We start from the raw sequence: 17,139 nt of genomic DNA, 5'->3' as shown, positions 1-17,139 counted from the left end.
CTGAGATTATTGGGAGGGACTGTGTAATTACCCAAGGGGGGGGGTTCTCCCTTGACTTCAGCAGGGCAGAATTCACCTTGTGCTTTGGAGGAAAACCGTTTTACGTTACAATGTCAAGTTTCCTATGGGCAACGCCCGGGTTTTTGGCTAAACTCTGCCTTTTGTAGCTGCCATCTGAAGTCCAATGTTCTTTCTTCTTTGTTAATCATTGCTTCATTCCTAGGGCAGAGCAAATAATCTGTTCTCTCCCCCTTAGGTTAATATCAAACACTGGCCTCCGGTTTCTACCTGCTGTCCATAAGGTGCACTCTTTCCAGAAGGTTCTACTGTAAGTTTGAACATCTGCTTCTCACTTTTTAAAAGTTCCCTCTGAATGTCCTCCTGCTCCAACAAAACCTTTCAAGAAGTGATTCCACTTGTGTTTGCTTATTATCTTCACGGTAGCATTCTGGGTTGTCATTTTGCAGGCATTGCTGATAATATGGCCCGAAAGGTCTCAGTTCTCTCTAGGTCTCCCTTCTACAAAGCATTGTAATTTCCACTTTACAGACCGCTCTTCCTTTGCTAAGAGCGTTACCTGGATGGCCCAAGGGATGGGTAACAGCCTTTTACTCCTCTTTCACCAGTTGAAATACAAACCAGGCTGGTGGCAGTGGAAATTTGTTGCCACCTGGTGACAGTTCTCTGGCCAGCGTGGGAAGAATTGCTGGTCTCAGAGCTGTTTTCTGTGGAGAAGTGGCCACATCACGGGGTGGGGAAAAAAAAACCCAAACAAAAAACCCCAACCAACCCATGGGAAAATACCTCTGCTATGCTCATGTGTTTTCACTGGTAGTAAAGCTGTTCAGAGAACAAAATATTTTTTTCAATGGAAAATTCCAGTGCCAACAAGGAAAAAAAATATTTGTGTAAAATTTTGTGTGAAGGAGGGCTGTTTTTCTATTAAAGCACTTTTTCTTCTGTGAAAAATACACGTCAGAAAAAGTTTGATTTTTTTTCAGTGAAAAATATGTTGACATACATTTTTCAATCAGTTCTTAGTATAATTTAAAGCAGAAAACCCAGGAAATAACCAGCTATTTCGTCTCATCCTTTCGACAAGATCTATTGTTAACACACAGGCAAAGTTCTGCATGTTCACATCTTTGATTAGAAGATTTCAAGCTGCAGAAAAATTAATCCTTGCAATTGTCTTAGCAATGACCATTAATATAAATAAGAATGCATAAAAAACATAGAGGGGGATGCCTGACTATAGTATACACACATGTAAAATAAATACATTTCTGTAATATGCTTGACATACATAACCCTGAGAACTTCAGGGCTCCCTGAAACCATCAAGTAAATGCAACAGACACGGAGCTACAGAGCCTTCCTCCAGTATACTTGTATGTTTATCATTAGTCTTAACTAGACTTGAATATTTTGTCCTGTTGAGCAAGTGGTTTGTGGTTTTTTGCACATGAAACTCCTCACTTTCCCGTAAGAATAAGCAACCCTCAGTACTGCTGGAGCCCTAAACTAGACCTTGGCTCCAACCCTGGCCTCACTGAGGTCAATAAGAAAATTCCTGTTGGCTTCCTTTGTGCCAATATTTAAGACCCAAAGATAGGTCTTGATGAGTTGTTGATGTCTATAAAGGGCTCATGCAGGTCCTTAGCAGAGGGGTACACCTCACCTGTATGGGGGCCGTGCTCCCTCCCTATTCCCACCTCTGCTGCCCTCAGTTTGCTGGACGAGGCCTCTATGTAAATGTCACTTAATGCAGAGTTGTGGCTGCATTCGACTGTCAGCATGAGATAATTCTGGAGCCACACTTAATTTCGAGCTTTGCAGATAATTAATTTCGTTCCATGCTAACAGCGTGAAAACAACCATATCCCCAGTCTAAATCATGAGTAATACTATTTAACTTATTTGTGGTCTATTTTGAGCAAGCAACAGAATGTATATCTGCCGTTCCTGCTTGTCAGCCCAACAGACCGTGTTGACAGGGGTCCCACATCGTCAGAAAAAGATTATAAGCAATCCTGCTGGCATGGGCGGGGGGGTGACTGCTGGACTGGTAGGTACCCCCTGCAGCAGGCTCAAAAGGCTAACGGTGTTCCCTTCTCGTGGCAGGGAGGCTGCGGGAAGGGGTGGCCTCGCAGCCCCTCGGCTTGTATTTTCTGGGTAGCAGGCTTGCGGGAGGAACGATGTCATCCGCCTCAGGGTTGGGAGACCCAAGCTTTTACGCATCTGAATGACTTCAGCTTGTTTGGGAGGAAGGTGTGGGGGTGCTGGAAATGCTGTGCTCCGGCGTTTTTTATCAGGAAGGTTTGTGCTGTGAAAAAATGTCTTCAAACCTTAAGTCATTACCCTCTGCCTGTAACACTTCCTCAGATCGAATATAAGGGAAAATACTGTAGTATTTTGATTTGTAGTAAATGAAGTAGTACATCATATTGAAAGGGTCACAGAGGTACAAAATGGTGTAGTTTCTGTTTTATTTTATTTTTCAGAGATATTCAAGACAATATCAATATACGTACAATTGAAAGAAATTCATTCACAGGCCTGAGTTCTGAAAGCGTGATTCTGTGAGTAAGACATTGCAAGTACATTATTCTCCTTGTTAGCTCATTTCTTTCCCAGAATAGGGTCAAGGAAACCAGGGGATGGGCACTATTTCATATGCTTCCAAATTCAATTTGAGATTTTAGACTTCTCCCCTACCCCTTAAATCTCAGTATTCTCTTTCCCTGCCATGAAAAATGAATGGTTTTGTGGTTTGGGTTTTTTTGTTGTTGTTGTGTTCTAGTCCTGCTCTTTATTTGAGAAGCACAGCATAGAGCAAATTTAGTAATTACTGATGCCAAGGTTAAACATATTCCACCTACAACAACAGCTCCATGTGATACAAATTGTGTTCAAAAGGGTGGCACGACTCATAAATATTTACAGTCAGACACATCATTCAAAAACATTTATTACTCAGGCAAAATATATGTAGATGCTGCTGAAATGCAGGATATTTGTACACGGTGTTAAGGCATTGACACAGGCTGGTTGACAATGCAGTTTCAAGCTGCATGGTTAGATGGCTCTACATTTGACTTGAACAGTCATGCATTTTAATGAACTAACTGGCTCCTTTGATTCTTTCTGTCGGTATATCAAAACATATATGTTTGCTGGCTAACAAACTGCCTTCGTTTCACCTAGCCAGTAGCCAGACGAAAAATTCCCCACTGCGTGCGTGCAGTTTACCTCGTATGCTGAAGTAAACAAGCAAGATCCAATTGATTGATAGCGTTTACGTTGATTTTGGTGGGAGCAAGGTCAGACCATCAATATTTGAAAAGAGGCCAGTAACAAGTCACTCGGCTGTTATCTCACCTTTTTCCCCATCAGTTATGCACAACCTCCGTCTGCATCAAGTTCCCTGAAGTTTTAAACGCGCACAGTTTTCTCAAATATATGTTCAAGTAATGATACCCCAAATGCACTGGTTTATCTTTTTCTCCTGCAATGATATTTGCTACTCAGGTGGGACTTCGTGCTTTCAGAGTGCTGTGCAACAAGCGCTGTATCTGTTTCCATAATACCACTAAGGCGTGAGATAAATATCTCAGATTTTTACTGTGATTTGACCTCTCTGTGCCACTCGAGCACCATGAAATTGGCTTCCCCTTTCTCCCCAGGATGTCTCATTGCTTCTATGATTACTGCCTGGGCGCTGAAGGACAGTTCTCTCGGAGGACTTAAGGCTGCTGGTTTGCTAGCAGAACTGGCCTGGGGATGGGGACCATGTCCTCTTCCAGCTGTTTTGCTCTGCCTCTGCAACGGCCCCAGTGCCAGGGGCTCCCCACGCCTACTGGTGCGTGCAGGAGCAGCAAGAGCTGTGCCACCACCCACCGGCTCAGTGTAGCTGTCCCTTGGGCAGAGGCCCTACGTGTGCTTTTTGACGGTCCCTTATCAGGCTTTCCTTGTGCTGTGGTGAACTTACCGCAGTTTAGACCCAAATCTGCTGGGTTACTATACAAAACTGGAGTCACTATGCAATGCAATAGAAAGCTACCGGTACAGCAACCTCCTTTTGTGAAACCAGGCATGTCAAGATGGCATTAAAAACACCCAGGACCCATTAAACTCCCGTATTCTAGGGAGGCACAATTTTAGCAGGTTCAGTTGTGGCAGGCTCCACGTATATTTAAACCAGTAATTTGGACTGCATGTGACCTTGTGCTGTGCAAGGGATCAGCACAGGCTGGAACTATGGATACATTTGCTAAAAAAGTACTAGGAATTTATGGAAGTAATTCGCCTTGCTTCCAGGTCTGCGTGCCACTTAGAGCCTAAAATAGAGCTTTCCTGCCCTGAAATAGGGGGTGCATAGTACCTCAGGGGCAGTGGCCTCCTGCACGGGGTGAGTTTCTAAGTGTCTTTTAAAAATACTGTAATAGCCATGAAATGGTGAGTAAAAGCCCATATGTCCAGGCTCTGCATCTCCGCCTCCATTGTCACTCGTTCCTAACATGAGAGTTAGTGAAGTCAGTAAGGATGCTGGCTGAAGTGGGGGGAGAACCTGTCTTAAATAGAACTTGTCTATATGTGGTATTATGAGGTCTTGGGATTATAGGGTCGGGGGGTTCTTTCTTTTTTTCTCTTTTTACTACTTGAATGCAATTAGCCAGGTGACAGAAGTGTACGGTCCACACTGTATGGCAAGACTGACTCTGATTTTACAACCTTAGTATCTCATCACGTTAGTATCATGTTCAGTGAGGGAGCGCGGTACGTGCTAATACTGTACTAATATATATCAGCCTGGCAGCTACGAATGGGCAAGATCAATGTAATATAATAAATGTTTTAAATATTATAAGCAGGGGCATGTCTCTCCTCTGTGCCTGCTCACTCATGTCTAATAGTGCTTGCAAGCAAAGGGGACGGTGACAGCTCTGCTGATCTGACCTGACAGACATTATAGACGTGGAGCTATGTACATCTGCCTGTCATGGTCAAAAGGATAATTCTTCCAGCCAGACCCATAACTGATTTTCATGCTGACCTTAGCTCACCACCTCAGACCTTAGACACGTGGGTCACCTGCATGCTCAGCTTTCAGTGTGGATTAGAAACCAAACATCCAGGTTTGCTGACAGTTTAATTAAATCAGGCCATTTTTGCCATCAATCAGACCTGTCATTGCCTTTTGGAGAGGGCGTGAGTTGCAAAGTGACGTTTAAAGCGAGGTGAAAGATTGCACCATAAAGATGATAAATATAACTGACCCAAATGTAAATTTTTAGGACTGTGAAGGGAAGAGAGGGAAGGACGTTAAATGTTAATTAGATAATGTACTACAGTAAAAACTTGGCAGAAAGCCCCAGGAGCTTCAATTTCCAGGTTTACTACCTGTGTCTCCTCTTGGGGGAAGGAACCCGGGGAGGCAGGACTGGGGCAGAAGAGCAGACAGGCAGCATAATTTGTTGAGGCAGCAGATGTAGGAGGAATCCGCTGCTCCCCGGGCAGTTTGGCACCACTACCACCCCGCCATGCTTCTGCCCTGCTCGCTGACAGTCAGCATCACCCCCGCCTGCCCAGCCGACATGAGACCACTGCAGATAGCCGTCTGGTTTTTGTTTCTAATAACTGGCAAAGGTTAAGCCATGACCCTGTGTTTCAAAAGCATCTTGCAAAAAGTAAAACTCAGTGGCACCAATGGCACTGGTAGAAAAGATCCTGGTCTCACCCTTCCTGGGATTAACCTGGAAGAGCCTGGCTGACTTTGCGGCAGCCTTCCCAGGGGAGCCATCAGCAGGGCAGCATCTCCATCAGATCCACCCTTGCTTCAGAAACTACTTCGGCTATTGTCCCCGAAGGTCCTGCTCACCTGCCCCATTCATGTCTGTCATCTCCAAAGCCTTCCTCCAGCTAATGGGATCTTACAACCTAGCATTCGTAGAAATGCCACCATTTGAATATCCATTTAATAATTAATTAAATGATTAATTATTTATTTTATTAAATAAATAAATTTGAGATCCCTTTCACTGATTTGGATTACATTTTAGTTAAGAAGCGTGAATAAGAACACAACTTTTTTTTTTTTTTTTTTTTTTCTCTGTTGCAGATGGCTGAATAAAAATGGGATTCAGGAAATTGAGAATCATGCATTCAATGGAACCTGCCTGGATGAGCTGTAACTATCTCTGTTGTTTACTATTTTGAAAAGCAATCATCAGAAGGTAGTAAATGCTGCAAGCTATTTTCTTAATCTCAGATTGTTTTAGCATAAATATCATTGTTTTTCAGAAATCTAAGTGATAATCGCAACCTGGAAAAATTACCGGATGAGGTCTTCCAAGGAGCCAATGGGCCTGTTGTTTTGTAAGTAACATTCAGATACTGTTTTTCTCATTAGTCACTCCCTAGAAAAGAACAGAGAAGAACATGTGAATGCCAGTCTGGATTTCAACATCTCACAAACCTTGGAGTTCAAAACTGGGGGTGTAGTTCTGAATATAAAAAAACAAAAAAAAAAACCACAAACCAACACCAAAACAACCAAAGTTGAAGCCATAACTGAAATTTCAGTCTAAATCCATGTTTCCACTTTGTCCTCAAGTTTTTGGGAGTATTTAGATCCGAGGGTTTAGATCCAGATTCCTCTCCACAGCTGATTAAGTTCTGTAAGAGTAGTTCTACTTTGGGGTTTTTTTCCTAGAGAAAAATGCTGTTAGTTTTTTGCTTGAGCAAAATCACGACTAGGTGAGGGGGTCCTCGTAGCTTAAATCTGAATTGCTTACCAGTGAAGGTCTGCCCCTGCATCTCTGAAGCTTAATATTCTGAAGATAAGCCCCCTACCCTACAGGACTAGCGGTGTCCCATCCCCTGCGGAGAGAGGTATGAGATATCTCATGCGGTTACAGCAGAGTGCCTTGGGTGTGTGATAAGCTGGGAAGTGAGCTCTCAGCAGGAGGGAATTCAGCAGCAGGATGCTCATGGATCTCAGAGCCATCGCTTCAAGCCACGGCTTGCCATGGGGTCTGAAAATGCCTGTGAGTGCCGCAACTGCTTGTGTTTCTGAGCACGAGCCACAGCACACAAGAGCTGCCACAGAGACATGGGAGTCTCTGTAACTCGTGAGACAAAAAAACTCTCACCAGTTCATCAGAGGCTTTCTCAGTCGTATTCTGGAGGTTTATCAAATGGATTTGGCTGTAGTTCAGATTTGTTTGATAGTTCAATTTCTAACACCAGGTTATTTCTGTAAGAAGTTTTCTGTTCCGTTACCAATACACCCACTATTCTATAGATGGGAAACTTCCTTTTTATCCTGACTGAGATCATGAAAGAAGAGCCTTCTTACTCATCTGTCACTGCAGACTACATCAGGAATACGCTTTCACTCACAGGAATGATTGACCCATAATCATATCTTTGCTGGGACAAATAGTGTTGTTGCAATCAAATTTGTGTCACTGACTGCCACGCTTCATTAGAATGAGCGTCAGAATGTTTTAACTCCTGATCTTCCTGAACCAGTGCTCTACAGTCACTGAATGCCAACTTCTGTTTTGTCATTCCACATACTGAAATAAGGTGAAAGAGCCACAGACACAAAGGGCGATGTCAGAAAGCACCATCCTAGCCCTTGTGCAGGCTACACAGGTTCACAAATCAATTCCTCTCTCGGGTTTGCAGCTCTTGGCTGAATTAGAATTTCTCTTTTGGAAAGACATCAAGTTTTGAGTTAAAGGATTTCAGCGCTGACAGTAGGCAAGTAAATCAAATAGCTAATTACTCCCACACCTATATATATTCCTTCTATACAGAAATACACTGTATTTCCAACTTGGAGTTTCATAGCTTCAATTTTCATCCGTAGCATTTAATTTAATAATCTCCTGGTGCTCCCGGAGCTGTAGTGGCTTACACCAGCTTTTAGTGAAGTCCTTAGGAGTTCTCTCACTGCATCCTGACTCAGACGCAGGGCAAGGTATGTCTGTGGTCCATCCTACGCTTGCAATTTGTCTTTCACGGGAAGCCCATGCGAGGCGGCTGCAGGAGAGCTCCAGCAGACCCGTGGCTGGGCAGCCGAGCCCCCGCGGCACAGCCAGAGATCAGGTTCGATATAAGCACAGGGAAACCTTTTCTCGCTGATCAGTCTACCCCTCTCTGGTTTCTGCTCCACCAGCCATTTCTTGCTATTTCTGTATGTGCCTTTCAAACCTCATCAGCTGGTCAGTATTTTTGCTAATCCAACAGAGACTCCCAGTGGGAAGGAGAAGTGATTGGAAGAGAAGTCAGATGCACTTTGCTGCTCTGCACCGGCTGCTGTCAAGGCTGATGACTAGCAGCCAAACAATAATAATACAAGAACATGTATCCCAGTCACTGATGCTTTCTGGTTTGATTTGCTACTGCCACTTTATCGTCTTGTTCATCATGTTTATCTAATTTATCAAGCCTCTAACTAGACAGCAACATCCCGAAGAACCTCTGTGCTGAGGTCTGCGTGTGATGTCTCAGCGAAATAAGTTACTAAAGCACCAACACGACGTCAGTGTTTGTTGTTCAGGGATTTGCAGCGGTGTATCTATAACCATCCCTAACAGAATACCAACAAACCCCGCCGGAGTACGCAATGCACTTTCCCTAACTTACTTCTGTTGATGCGCAAAAGTGAGGATAAACCAAAATAATTTTAGCAGAAGAATTTTCATGGAAAAATTTTTAATACTTAAGAAATTATTTAGAGATGGATAGAAATCCAGTAGCATTTTGGGTTTTTTTAAGTCTAGGTGACATTCCTATTCATATTTACTTGTTATTTCCATCCAGTGTAATAATAGTTTGGACTCAGTAAAGATTTTTAGCTAACAAGGCAAAGAAAACATCTCCCATGCTCTTGTTCAGAATTATGAGCCCCTGTAAAGCTTCACAGGCTCTTAACGATGCCATGACTGGTGCTGTCTATGAATTTAGGCAGAAAACTGCTGTTTAGCTGTTGAGTCATGTGCATATACTCCAGGTGACAGTTTTCACTAGGCAGCACACTAAGGGCAATAGTCAGTCCATGAAACAATCGAGGTTGCTTGTTGCAACCTCATTACTTCTTCAACTGTCTAAGTCAGAAATCGATAGCCTAAAATGGCTCATCAGCTTTTAGCTCCCACGAGTAACAGGTCAGGACCAGAGAAACCTCAGGACCACAGCGTGGCTTCTGTCAGCCCGACCTGATGAAGTTCCGAGCGTTTCCCACTCCCCCAGGCTGCCTTGCCCTGCTGGCAGCAGCCGTGGCCCCAGCCCGGGGCAGTGGAGCGGCGTCTGTTTGCTCCCCTGCTGCCACCGTTCATGGTCCGGTTGCTTCCTTCGGAGCCTGGATGCAAAGCCTCAGCACGGACACAAAGATCACCTTTGCCCACCACCCATTTTTCTAACCGCTTGATTAGCTGCCTATGCACCTGTTAGACTTGGCCACCCTGGGGTACAGACTGGGAGGTCAAACCAAGCCGTTCCATGCCATTAATTTCATTTCTTAGGATAGAGAACAGAGGTGTAAATGTACATAGCGACTGTCTAAACTTTATTACATGTTGTTAAAGCCTGGTCTCCCCCTCACGTGGCATCACTGTATTGCATTAATATGAAAATAAAAACAATTTGTGCGTGTTGGGTAATAGAGATCAAATAACATGTTGTCCTGGCATCGTACTGTTACAGATGAATTGGAAACTGTCCCTTGGAGGGGACATGGAGAAAATTACAAATATTGTCAGTCCAATTCCTTGATTAGGGAAAATTCCTTTCTTTTGTTGGAGAATGAAGAGCAGAGCAGCCTCAGCAAACACTGTATCCTGGATCAGTCTCAGCCATAAGAACACACGGGCTGAAGGGCAGGGTGATTTTGTACAGCTCATTTTTACTGTTGCTCTTAAGAGAATGGAGCACGCTCTCCTGTCACGAGCTGAGGGACGCAGTCTGTGAAGCAGTGAGGGAAATGTGGGGATGTTCTACCCCAGCTGTTGCACCCTGGAACCATGGGGACAGGTTCCCAAGTATCTCTTAGTGTGGTGATGGAGCACCTTTGGTTCTTCTTCCCTTTCCTCACCTGCATGGCACAAGTCAAGGTTTACTGTTTGTGCAATGTGTTTCCTTTTAAAAGCCCCACTGATGCTCTCTGTAATACATTCATAGCTGCTGCTTCCGTCACTGCCTTTGATAGCCTGTCCCACACTGATTGCTTTCCACATAGGTACATCTCCCCTAACCTCCTGTAATCTTGCCCCTTTCTTCTCTTCAGGCTGTGGTTTTTTTAAACCTCTGGAAATGTTATTTTTTGTTTCTCACAGTTTGAACCATGTCACCCCTGTCTCTCTTTAATCTCTTTTTCTTCTAAATGAGTACCAAACCTAATATCCCCAACTTCTCATACATGTACACCCACGTGAGCCTCTCTCTTTGTGTTTATTGCTTTTTCCACAGCAGCCTTCCCATGATGTGTGTCATGTAGCAAACTTCTGTTGTGATTTCATCAGCCTTTTTTAACCTGTAACAGTATTCTGGGATAATTGTTGCATTTGCTGGGCATCTACTAAACCCAGTATCATATGGCACTAATGGCTTCTGTCCTGCTAATTCTTACCCAGAAGGTTATGAGATTTGTTTGGGGTTTTTTTTCCCCAGACCAGACTAGCATCACTTGATTGTTGTTTACAATGGATATTAGTTTAGGTTTCCTGGAGGGACACCTAATTTATCCCTGGATTCTCTTTTCAGTGTAGATTTCCAGCTGATCTCTTCCCAATCGCTACTCTGAGAATGAGTAGGACAGTCTAAAAAACGTATCCACTGCCGAGCAGAAATGAATTTGCTTTTTACCAAGGTTTTCATGTGTTTTCTTAAAGGGATATTTCAAGGACAAGAATCAGTTTCCTGCCAAGTCATGGATTAGAACTCATTAAGAGGCTAAGAGCAAGGTCTACATATAATTTAAAAAAGCTTCCTGATTTAAGCAAGTTTAGATCTTTGATTGAGGCAAACTTCACCTATCCTAGCCATTGCTGTGCATTTACAAACTGGAAAAGACAAAAGTAAGTGGTTTCTTTTTTTTTTTTTTTTTTTTTTTTTCTTTTTGGTGCTTCTTAGCAGTTGATAGCAAATTAAATAAACTTCCTCCAAATCTGAATAGAAAATCTCTTCAGTGCAGGTAAGTAAATGGATGCAGATAAATAAATATATAATACATACAGGTTTATGCATGCTGCACAGTGCACTGCCTCTCCATTACAGGGAAGTAATAAATTTCCAAATTTCCATAGCTGTCTTAGCATCAGTGTTTTCCCCAGCTGCAGCTCTAGCCCCCGCCTGTCGTAGGTCCATCTTTCACCAGGACCTGCCATCCTGGACCGGCCTGGAGCCACACTGAAGACATTCCACAGGAAAAAGTTTGATAACTTTTCAGGAGGTAGCTGGAGGAAAACCTGTGTTTGCAGAGAAGCTGGTCAGTACTTGGCTATCAATCCAGGAGGGTAACAGGACCACTGAGTGATCTTAAACTCTTCTCTCAGAAAGCCACACTGATATTGGAACACCACCCAACCAAGCACCACAGATTATCTGTCAAGTCTACATGCACAATGTTGTTGGACACAGTTTCTGAAACGGTTAAACTAGAGCTGACCCCTTTTACCCAAATCAACAGAGTGGGGTGGGAGGGCGAGGGGTCTTTTTAGACTCCCAAAGTAATTTTCCATGTTTGTTTTAATTTTCCGTTAGCAAGTTGCAGTGAGACTTCAGGTATTAATGATGCTCATTGAGTATTTTCAGGTGCTTAGATAGAATTTAAATGCACACGCTAACTAGCTAATGAACCTCCCAAATTTTTGCAGCTGGAGGTCATGAGGAACTGGTACCTACAGAAGCCTTTGTAATTGTTTGAAGTTCTTCCTTTACTGGATGCCCTCAAAGACTTGGAATTTGCCATGACAGGAAAAAAAAAAAAAAAAAAAAAAAAGTGGATCATTGTTATAACTCCAGACACTGTCTTCAGAATTTGCCTAACACTTCAAAGAAAAATAAAACCAGACAGAGGGGAAGCATAAACTATTAGTAGATTCTATTGTAATAGTAGCGTTTTATTTCACTTGTAGCATTGTACTGTCACCAGGCAATGGAAACTGATCTTGCTTGTGCTGGTAGCTAATAAATATCTCCTACATGTGTTTGCAAAATTGTGTAGGGTGCAAGTCTGGTGGTGGAGACTGCAGTGATAAGGGAAGTATTTGACAGAATCCATCCCCCTGTGCTCATTTTTGATCCAAAATGCTAAACTTTCTTCTAGGACAGTTTATCAGCAGGAGGCACTTTTATGTACTTCTGCAGGCTTGTGCAGGCACGGTGCTTGGTAGCTTGCTACACAGGAATGGGTCCAGTCCTTCCAGCACCAGTGGCAAAGTGTTACTTTCCAATGAGTCCAATGGAAGCACATTTAGTCCTGAATCTGCAAAGGGACCTTGATATCATCATGATTCATATTTTTGAAGGTGCTTGGCTTCTGGGCTGCTTGGGTTAAATCAGGACCCAAATCTCAGAATCCACCCCTTAAATCAGGCAACTGGACTCATCAAACACAAGGCAGGAGTTACTGTTGAAGGAAAGCTACAGGAGGAAATGGCCCTAGCCTTCTGGTAGGCTCTCAGTATCTAGTCCCCTCACCTGGACTTTAAATATCTTCTGTGTCACACTTGCCCCAGGGCACTGAAGCTCACAGCACTCACTTCCCCCTTAGTATAGCCCCACCACTGGAAGCCTCTCCCCTGGCAGGTAAGAATCCAAAGAGAATGTAGACAGCCCTTCCCACAGCCTGGGCAAGTGTAATTTTGCAGAGAAATGCCACCAAACCGCACAGAGCTCACGTTACCCACGTGCAGATGGCCAGCGAGTTGGGCTGGAGCCCCACGCGGTGGTGGGACTGCTGATGGAGCAACTTCACAGTCCCCAGCAGCAGCAGGTGTGGTGCAATGGTAAGAAATAGTACTCAAGTTGGAGTATGTATCATCTTCTTTATGATACGTAAGCCAGGATCACTTGAATGAATGTGCGTGTGAACTGTGCCACCCTAGTCGACAGAACAAAGTTGAATGTGTTTATATGTAACTTTTAATAGTTACCAGATGTATCTTTTACAAAATATTAAGCATAAACGCAAAATTATTAGAACCAATTACTCAGATCAACCCCTCCTGTTAACTGCTTTAAAACAATTAAAAATGGTAATTTCTTTCATACAGTCATGTGTCTTGTACTGAAATGAGTAGGAGACTGATATCCTCTCTTCAGCTTAAAGAGAGAAACCAGACACATTTTCGATCAGTTGGAATACCAAAGGTATGGCCACACACCTCAGCAGAGATGAGTCACACGTACAGTAGCTACACCTGCTTTCATCTCAAAGCAGTTTTCTTGACAGCTGGCACATGCTGCGAGTGCACTGAAGACTGCTTGGGTTGTTTAAGCGTTATTAATAGTTTGCAGTCCTTGGTCACACGATGCGTATCATTTCTCTGGCAAAAGCTATGCTTGGTTCAGTGCAGCGGGCATTACTTGTGGTGGTGACACCCTGACAGGACCTGACCCACCGTGCACCTTCACAGGAGGCGGTCATTCTCCCATGGCTGATTGGGTCTCAGAATGCTTCCAGGTAGTCCAGAGAGGATAAAAAGGATGTTTCATCATCCCCAGAAGTTCATTTCTAAGGATTACAGCAGCAGTTGGTGCTCGCATGGGAAATCAGGGATGTGTGGCTCCTTTCTGGCTGCCCTATTTATGTTAATTTCCCCTGTCTGAGACTTTTGCAGCACTCTGTCTAAGAACCTTAGATAAAATAAGTTGCCATAGTGGATCATGCTCGATCACCTCTCCCAGATCTGCCTGCACCTTGGAGTAGTCACTGTTCTGATAATGTAACAGGCACTGTTCTGATAACGGAGAGTTTGAACCTGTCACAGCAGCAGTGCTTTCTAGATTTTGGAGTCTGTCACGTCAAGCACAGCTCCAGCAGACTGAGACACAAATTAAAAACGTAGACACTTTTGATACTTTCTTTTTGTCCATTCCAATAAGGATGCCATGATAAATATTGATCTGTGGATTTATCAGATTGGAATATTGAACTTCTAGCCTAGCAGAAGGTAAACTGCTTTCTTAGGACAAGCCCAGTGCAGTATGTTCAAACCCCCTCACATTTTTCTGTGATGGGAAAATAATATCCTGGAAGTGCAGATAGGGCAGAAGCTGGATGTTAAAACCCTCAACTTGACATAGACCATTATGAACTTCAGCGAGATTTTGGCTTTCTTAGACATAAAGATCACCTTCAGCCTGAAAGAATGACATTGATATGACTCTGTCCTTACACTTGATCATTATTCTTTGGAGGAGCTGTCACTTGAAATACTACTTTTTTAAAAAATGTGGCAGCATCAGGAGTCGTGTTTGGGCCTCATCTTATGAGAACATAATATCAGTTGCTCACAACTCATTTGATGTCACTTTTCAGTGAGGATGATTGGTTTGAGATAGGGCTCAATACAGAACCTAGGTCGGGACCGTTTATTCTGCTAAGTGTGTTTCTCAACACAAGATCTTGCTGTCACTGGATCCAGACAAAGCACATAAAATAACAACTTGCACAAAGGTAGTAATTTTTGTTTATTTTTGTCAGAGCACTCTGCCAATTTTAATGTTATTCTTTAAGTTGTCCTCTCTCTAGTTTATTTTTCAGCGGGTTGAACCAAGCGATGCGATGTTAAACAGTTAGCATGTTACAAAGGGACTGAATAAATTAACTGTGTTATGATACCCACCATCTCCAAAGAAAGAAAGGACCCATCCCTTGCCAAAAAATGTTTTATCTTGTTGCTCTGAATGCACTGCACAGCCCAGAGGGCAAATATCCCAGGGCAAAGAACAGTCAGTACCAGAGGACATCTCTTCTTTCCATTGAGAGGTAACTGCCCATCTTATCTGCTCACGGTGCAGGTAACCAGCAGGGTCACCCCTCACCACCCATCCTCACAGCAAACAGAGCAGCTCGCTCTACGTTTTATTTGGGACCACTGACCGTAAAATAATTCAAGAATTAAAGAATTTTAATACTCAGAAATACTTAATTGGCCTTACGTAGTAGTCTTGTCAGGGGATAGATTTAGCTCCAGGCAGTGCCTCCATAATCTGGGGGGAAAATTGCTAATCATATCGTATCATAGGGTCATATCGTAGAATGGTTTGGGTTGGAAGAGACCTTAAGGACCACCTAGTTCCAACCCCCTGCCATGGCCAGGGACACTGTCCACTAGCCCAGTTTGCCCAAAGCCCCGTCCAACCTGGCCCTGAGCACTGCCAGGGATGGGGCATCCACAGCTGCCATGGACTACCTGTGCTGGTGTCTCACCGCCCTCACAGTAAAGAATCTCTTCCTAATACTGGTGTAAATCCTGGTGTAAATCTACCCTCTTTTAGTTTAAAGCTGTTAGTCCTTATCCTATCACTACAGGTTCCAAAAGGTTTATTTTTGGCTCATACCTGAGAAATGACTGGATAGAAACATTTGCTTCAGTTCTTTTATGAGGAACCACCAGCTGCAGTGGTTTTCAGTGCCCTCAAGTGCCTGTTGCTCTCAAAACTGAGGGACTTTCTCTCCCATTATTTCTCCTTGGAGCATATATTCCCTTTCAGCTAGAGAACTGTTGATATATTGATCAATACACCGGACACCTCACTCATCCTTATGCGAGCAAAACACAGGGGAGCAAAATATAAAGCCTTGTTATTGCTGTTGTGACCTTCATAGTGCATATTTGACCTCACAGAAAATCAGTTTTCTGCCTCAGTTGACAGGCAAGATAAAAAATATTGATAATAGCAAAGGATGCTCAGAACCTCATAGGAAATGTCCCTCACATTCTGGTACTGGGCCTTCATTAGTTTTCCTTTCTTGCAGACCTTTTAAACTCAATTTTTGGAAGATGCAGTGAGTGCACAAAGTCAAAGGGTAAAATTAGGTTACAAAAAAGAATTCCCCCTTTTAAACTGCTAGCAATTGTTTAAAAATTTCAACTTACCTTGCTTGGAAAGTCTCACCTGTACTGCAAGTCAGGGTGGAAGGTAAGCTGAGCTCCTGTCTCAGAAATTATACACCTATATTGCTGTAGATGGAAGTAGGCAGAGCTGAACTGCGTTGGTTTTGCAACACTTGGTCACCTGTTTTATTCCTTAACTCAGGTTAGGTCTGGGTCCGTTTTGTGCAGAGCTATGGATGCAAGTTTCTGAGATAGCAAACTTCAAAGGTGGCCTTGGAGAAGCAGCTGTAAAGTCTGACCCTTTATCTCCTGTTGATATGCCTTGATATTTCTTAGCTTCACGGAGCCGATCATCTTTCTATCATCTCAGCCAAAACATTTGTTTCTTCTGTTGGTCTAGGCATGGAGAAGGCTATCGAGTTAATAATCTGGGAAATAAAGCCAAACATAAAACTGTCGAAAAATACTAGCTTTACCTTCAAAGGCATTTTTTTCTTGAAACTCTTTTCCTTTACTTGCCTTCACTGAGATTTATCAAAATGTTTAAAAAAAACCTTTCTGACAGAAACAAAAGCAACTGCTGTTTCCATAGAAATGTTGGTTTGGTTTGGTTTGGGGTAGTGTGGTGTGGTTTGGTTCGGCATGGTTTGGTTTGGCATGGCTTGACTTGGCTTGGTCTGGTTTTGCTTCACTTGGTTTCTAGTCCATTTTCTTTGAAGAACAGATTTTAAGCAAAATGTTCTACTGTGTCTTGTGTTTGTATCTGTGTTGGCATCTGGCTTATAGAGATTATTTGGAAACCTGCATGAACTTATTGATGCTATTTATTTGTGTTACTGGCCAGTTTCCAATATGATATGAGATACCTAAAATGAATGGCACAGGCTGGAGTGGTTCTGTGCCCTGACAGAGGTACAAGTTATGGCACAGTGACTGTCGAAAACTTTAGGAAAAAGAGAATTTGAGAGTAATACCAAGGGACAGTAGCATTATTGTGATCATACAAACTCGTTATGGGCGCAGCTGAATTTACTTGTTCTTCAAAGTTCGCTCTCACATCGGA

General features: G+C 43.2%; 1 protein-coding gene across 1 annotated transcript in view; it reads left to right on the top strand.

Moving 5' to 3' along the window:
* FSHR (follicle stimulating hormone receptor) overlaps window positions 1–17,139 on the top strand; it is an 84,226-nt gene that overhangs the window by 62,656 nt on the left and 4,431 nt on the right. The window contains exons 5-9 of the mRNA XM_055816580.1: window positions 257–328; window positions 2,505–2,582; window positions 6,122–6,190; window positions 6,304–6,378; window positions 10,902–11,087. Of these exons, the coding sequence (XP_055672555.1) occupies window positions 257–328; window positions 2,505–2,582; window positions 6,122–6,190; window positions 6,304–6,378; window positions 10,902–11,087 (480 nt within the window). The remainder of the gene's footprint in view (window positions 1–256; window positions 329–2,504; window positions 2,583–6,121; window positions 6,191–6,303; window positions 6,379–10,901; window positions 11,088–17,139) is intronic.

Source organism: Falco peregrinus, chromosome 11, assembly GCF_023634155.1.
Source record: "Falco peregrinus isolate bFalPer1 chromosome 11, bFalPer1.pri, whole genome shotgun sequence".
Lineage (NCBI taxonomy): Eukaryota > Metazoa > Chordata > Aves > Falconiformes > Falconidae > Falco > Falco peregrinus.
Note: the sequence above shows the minus strand (reverse complement) of the source record. Positions and strands in the feature narration are given on the sequence as shown.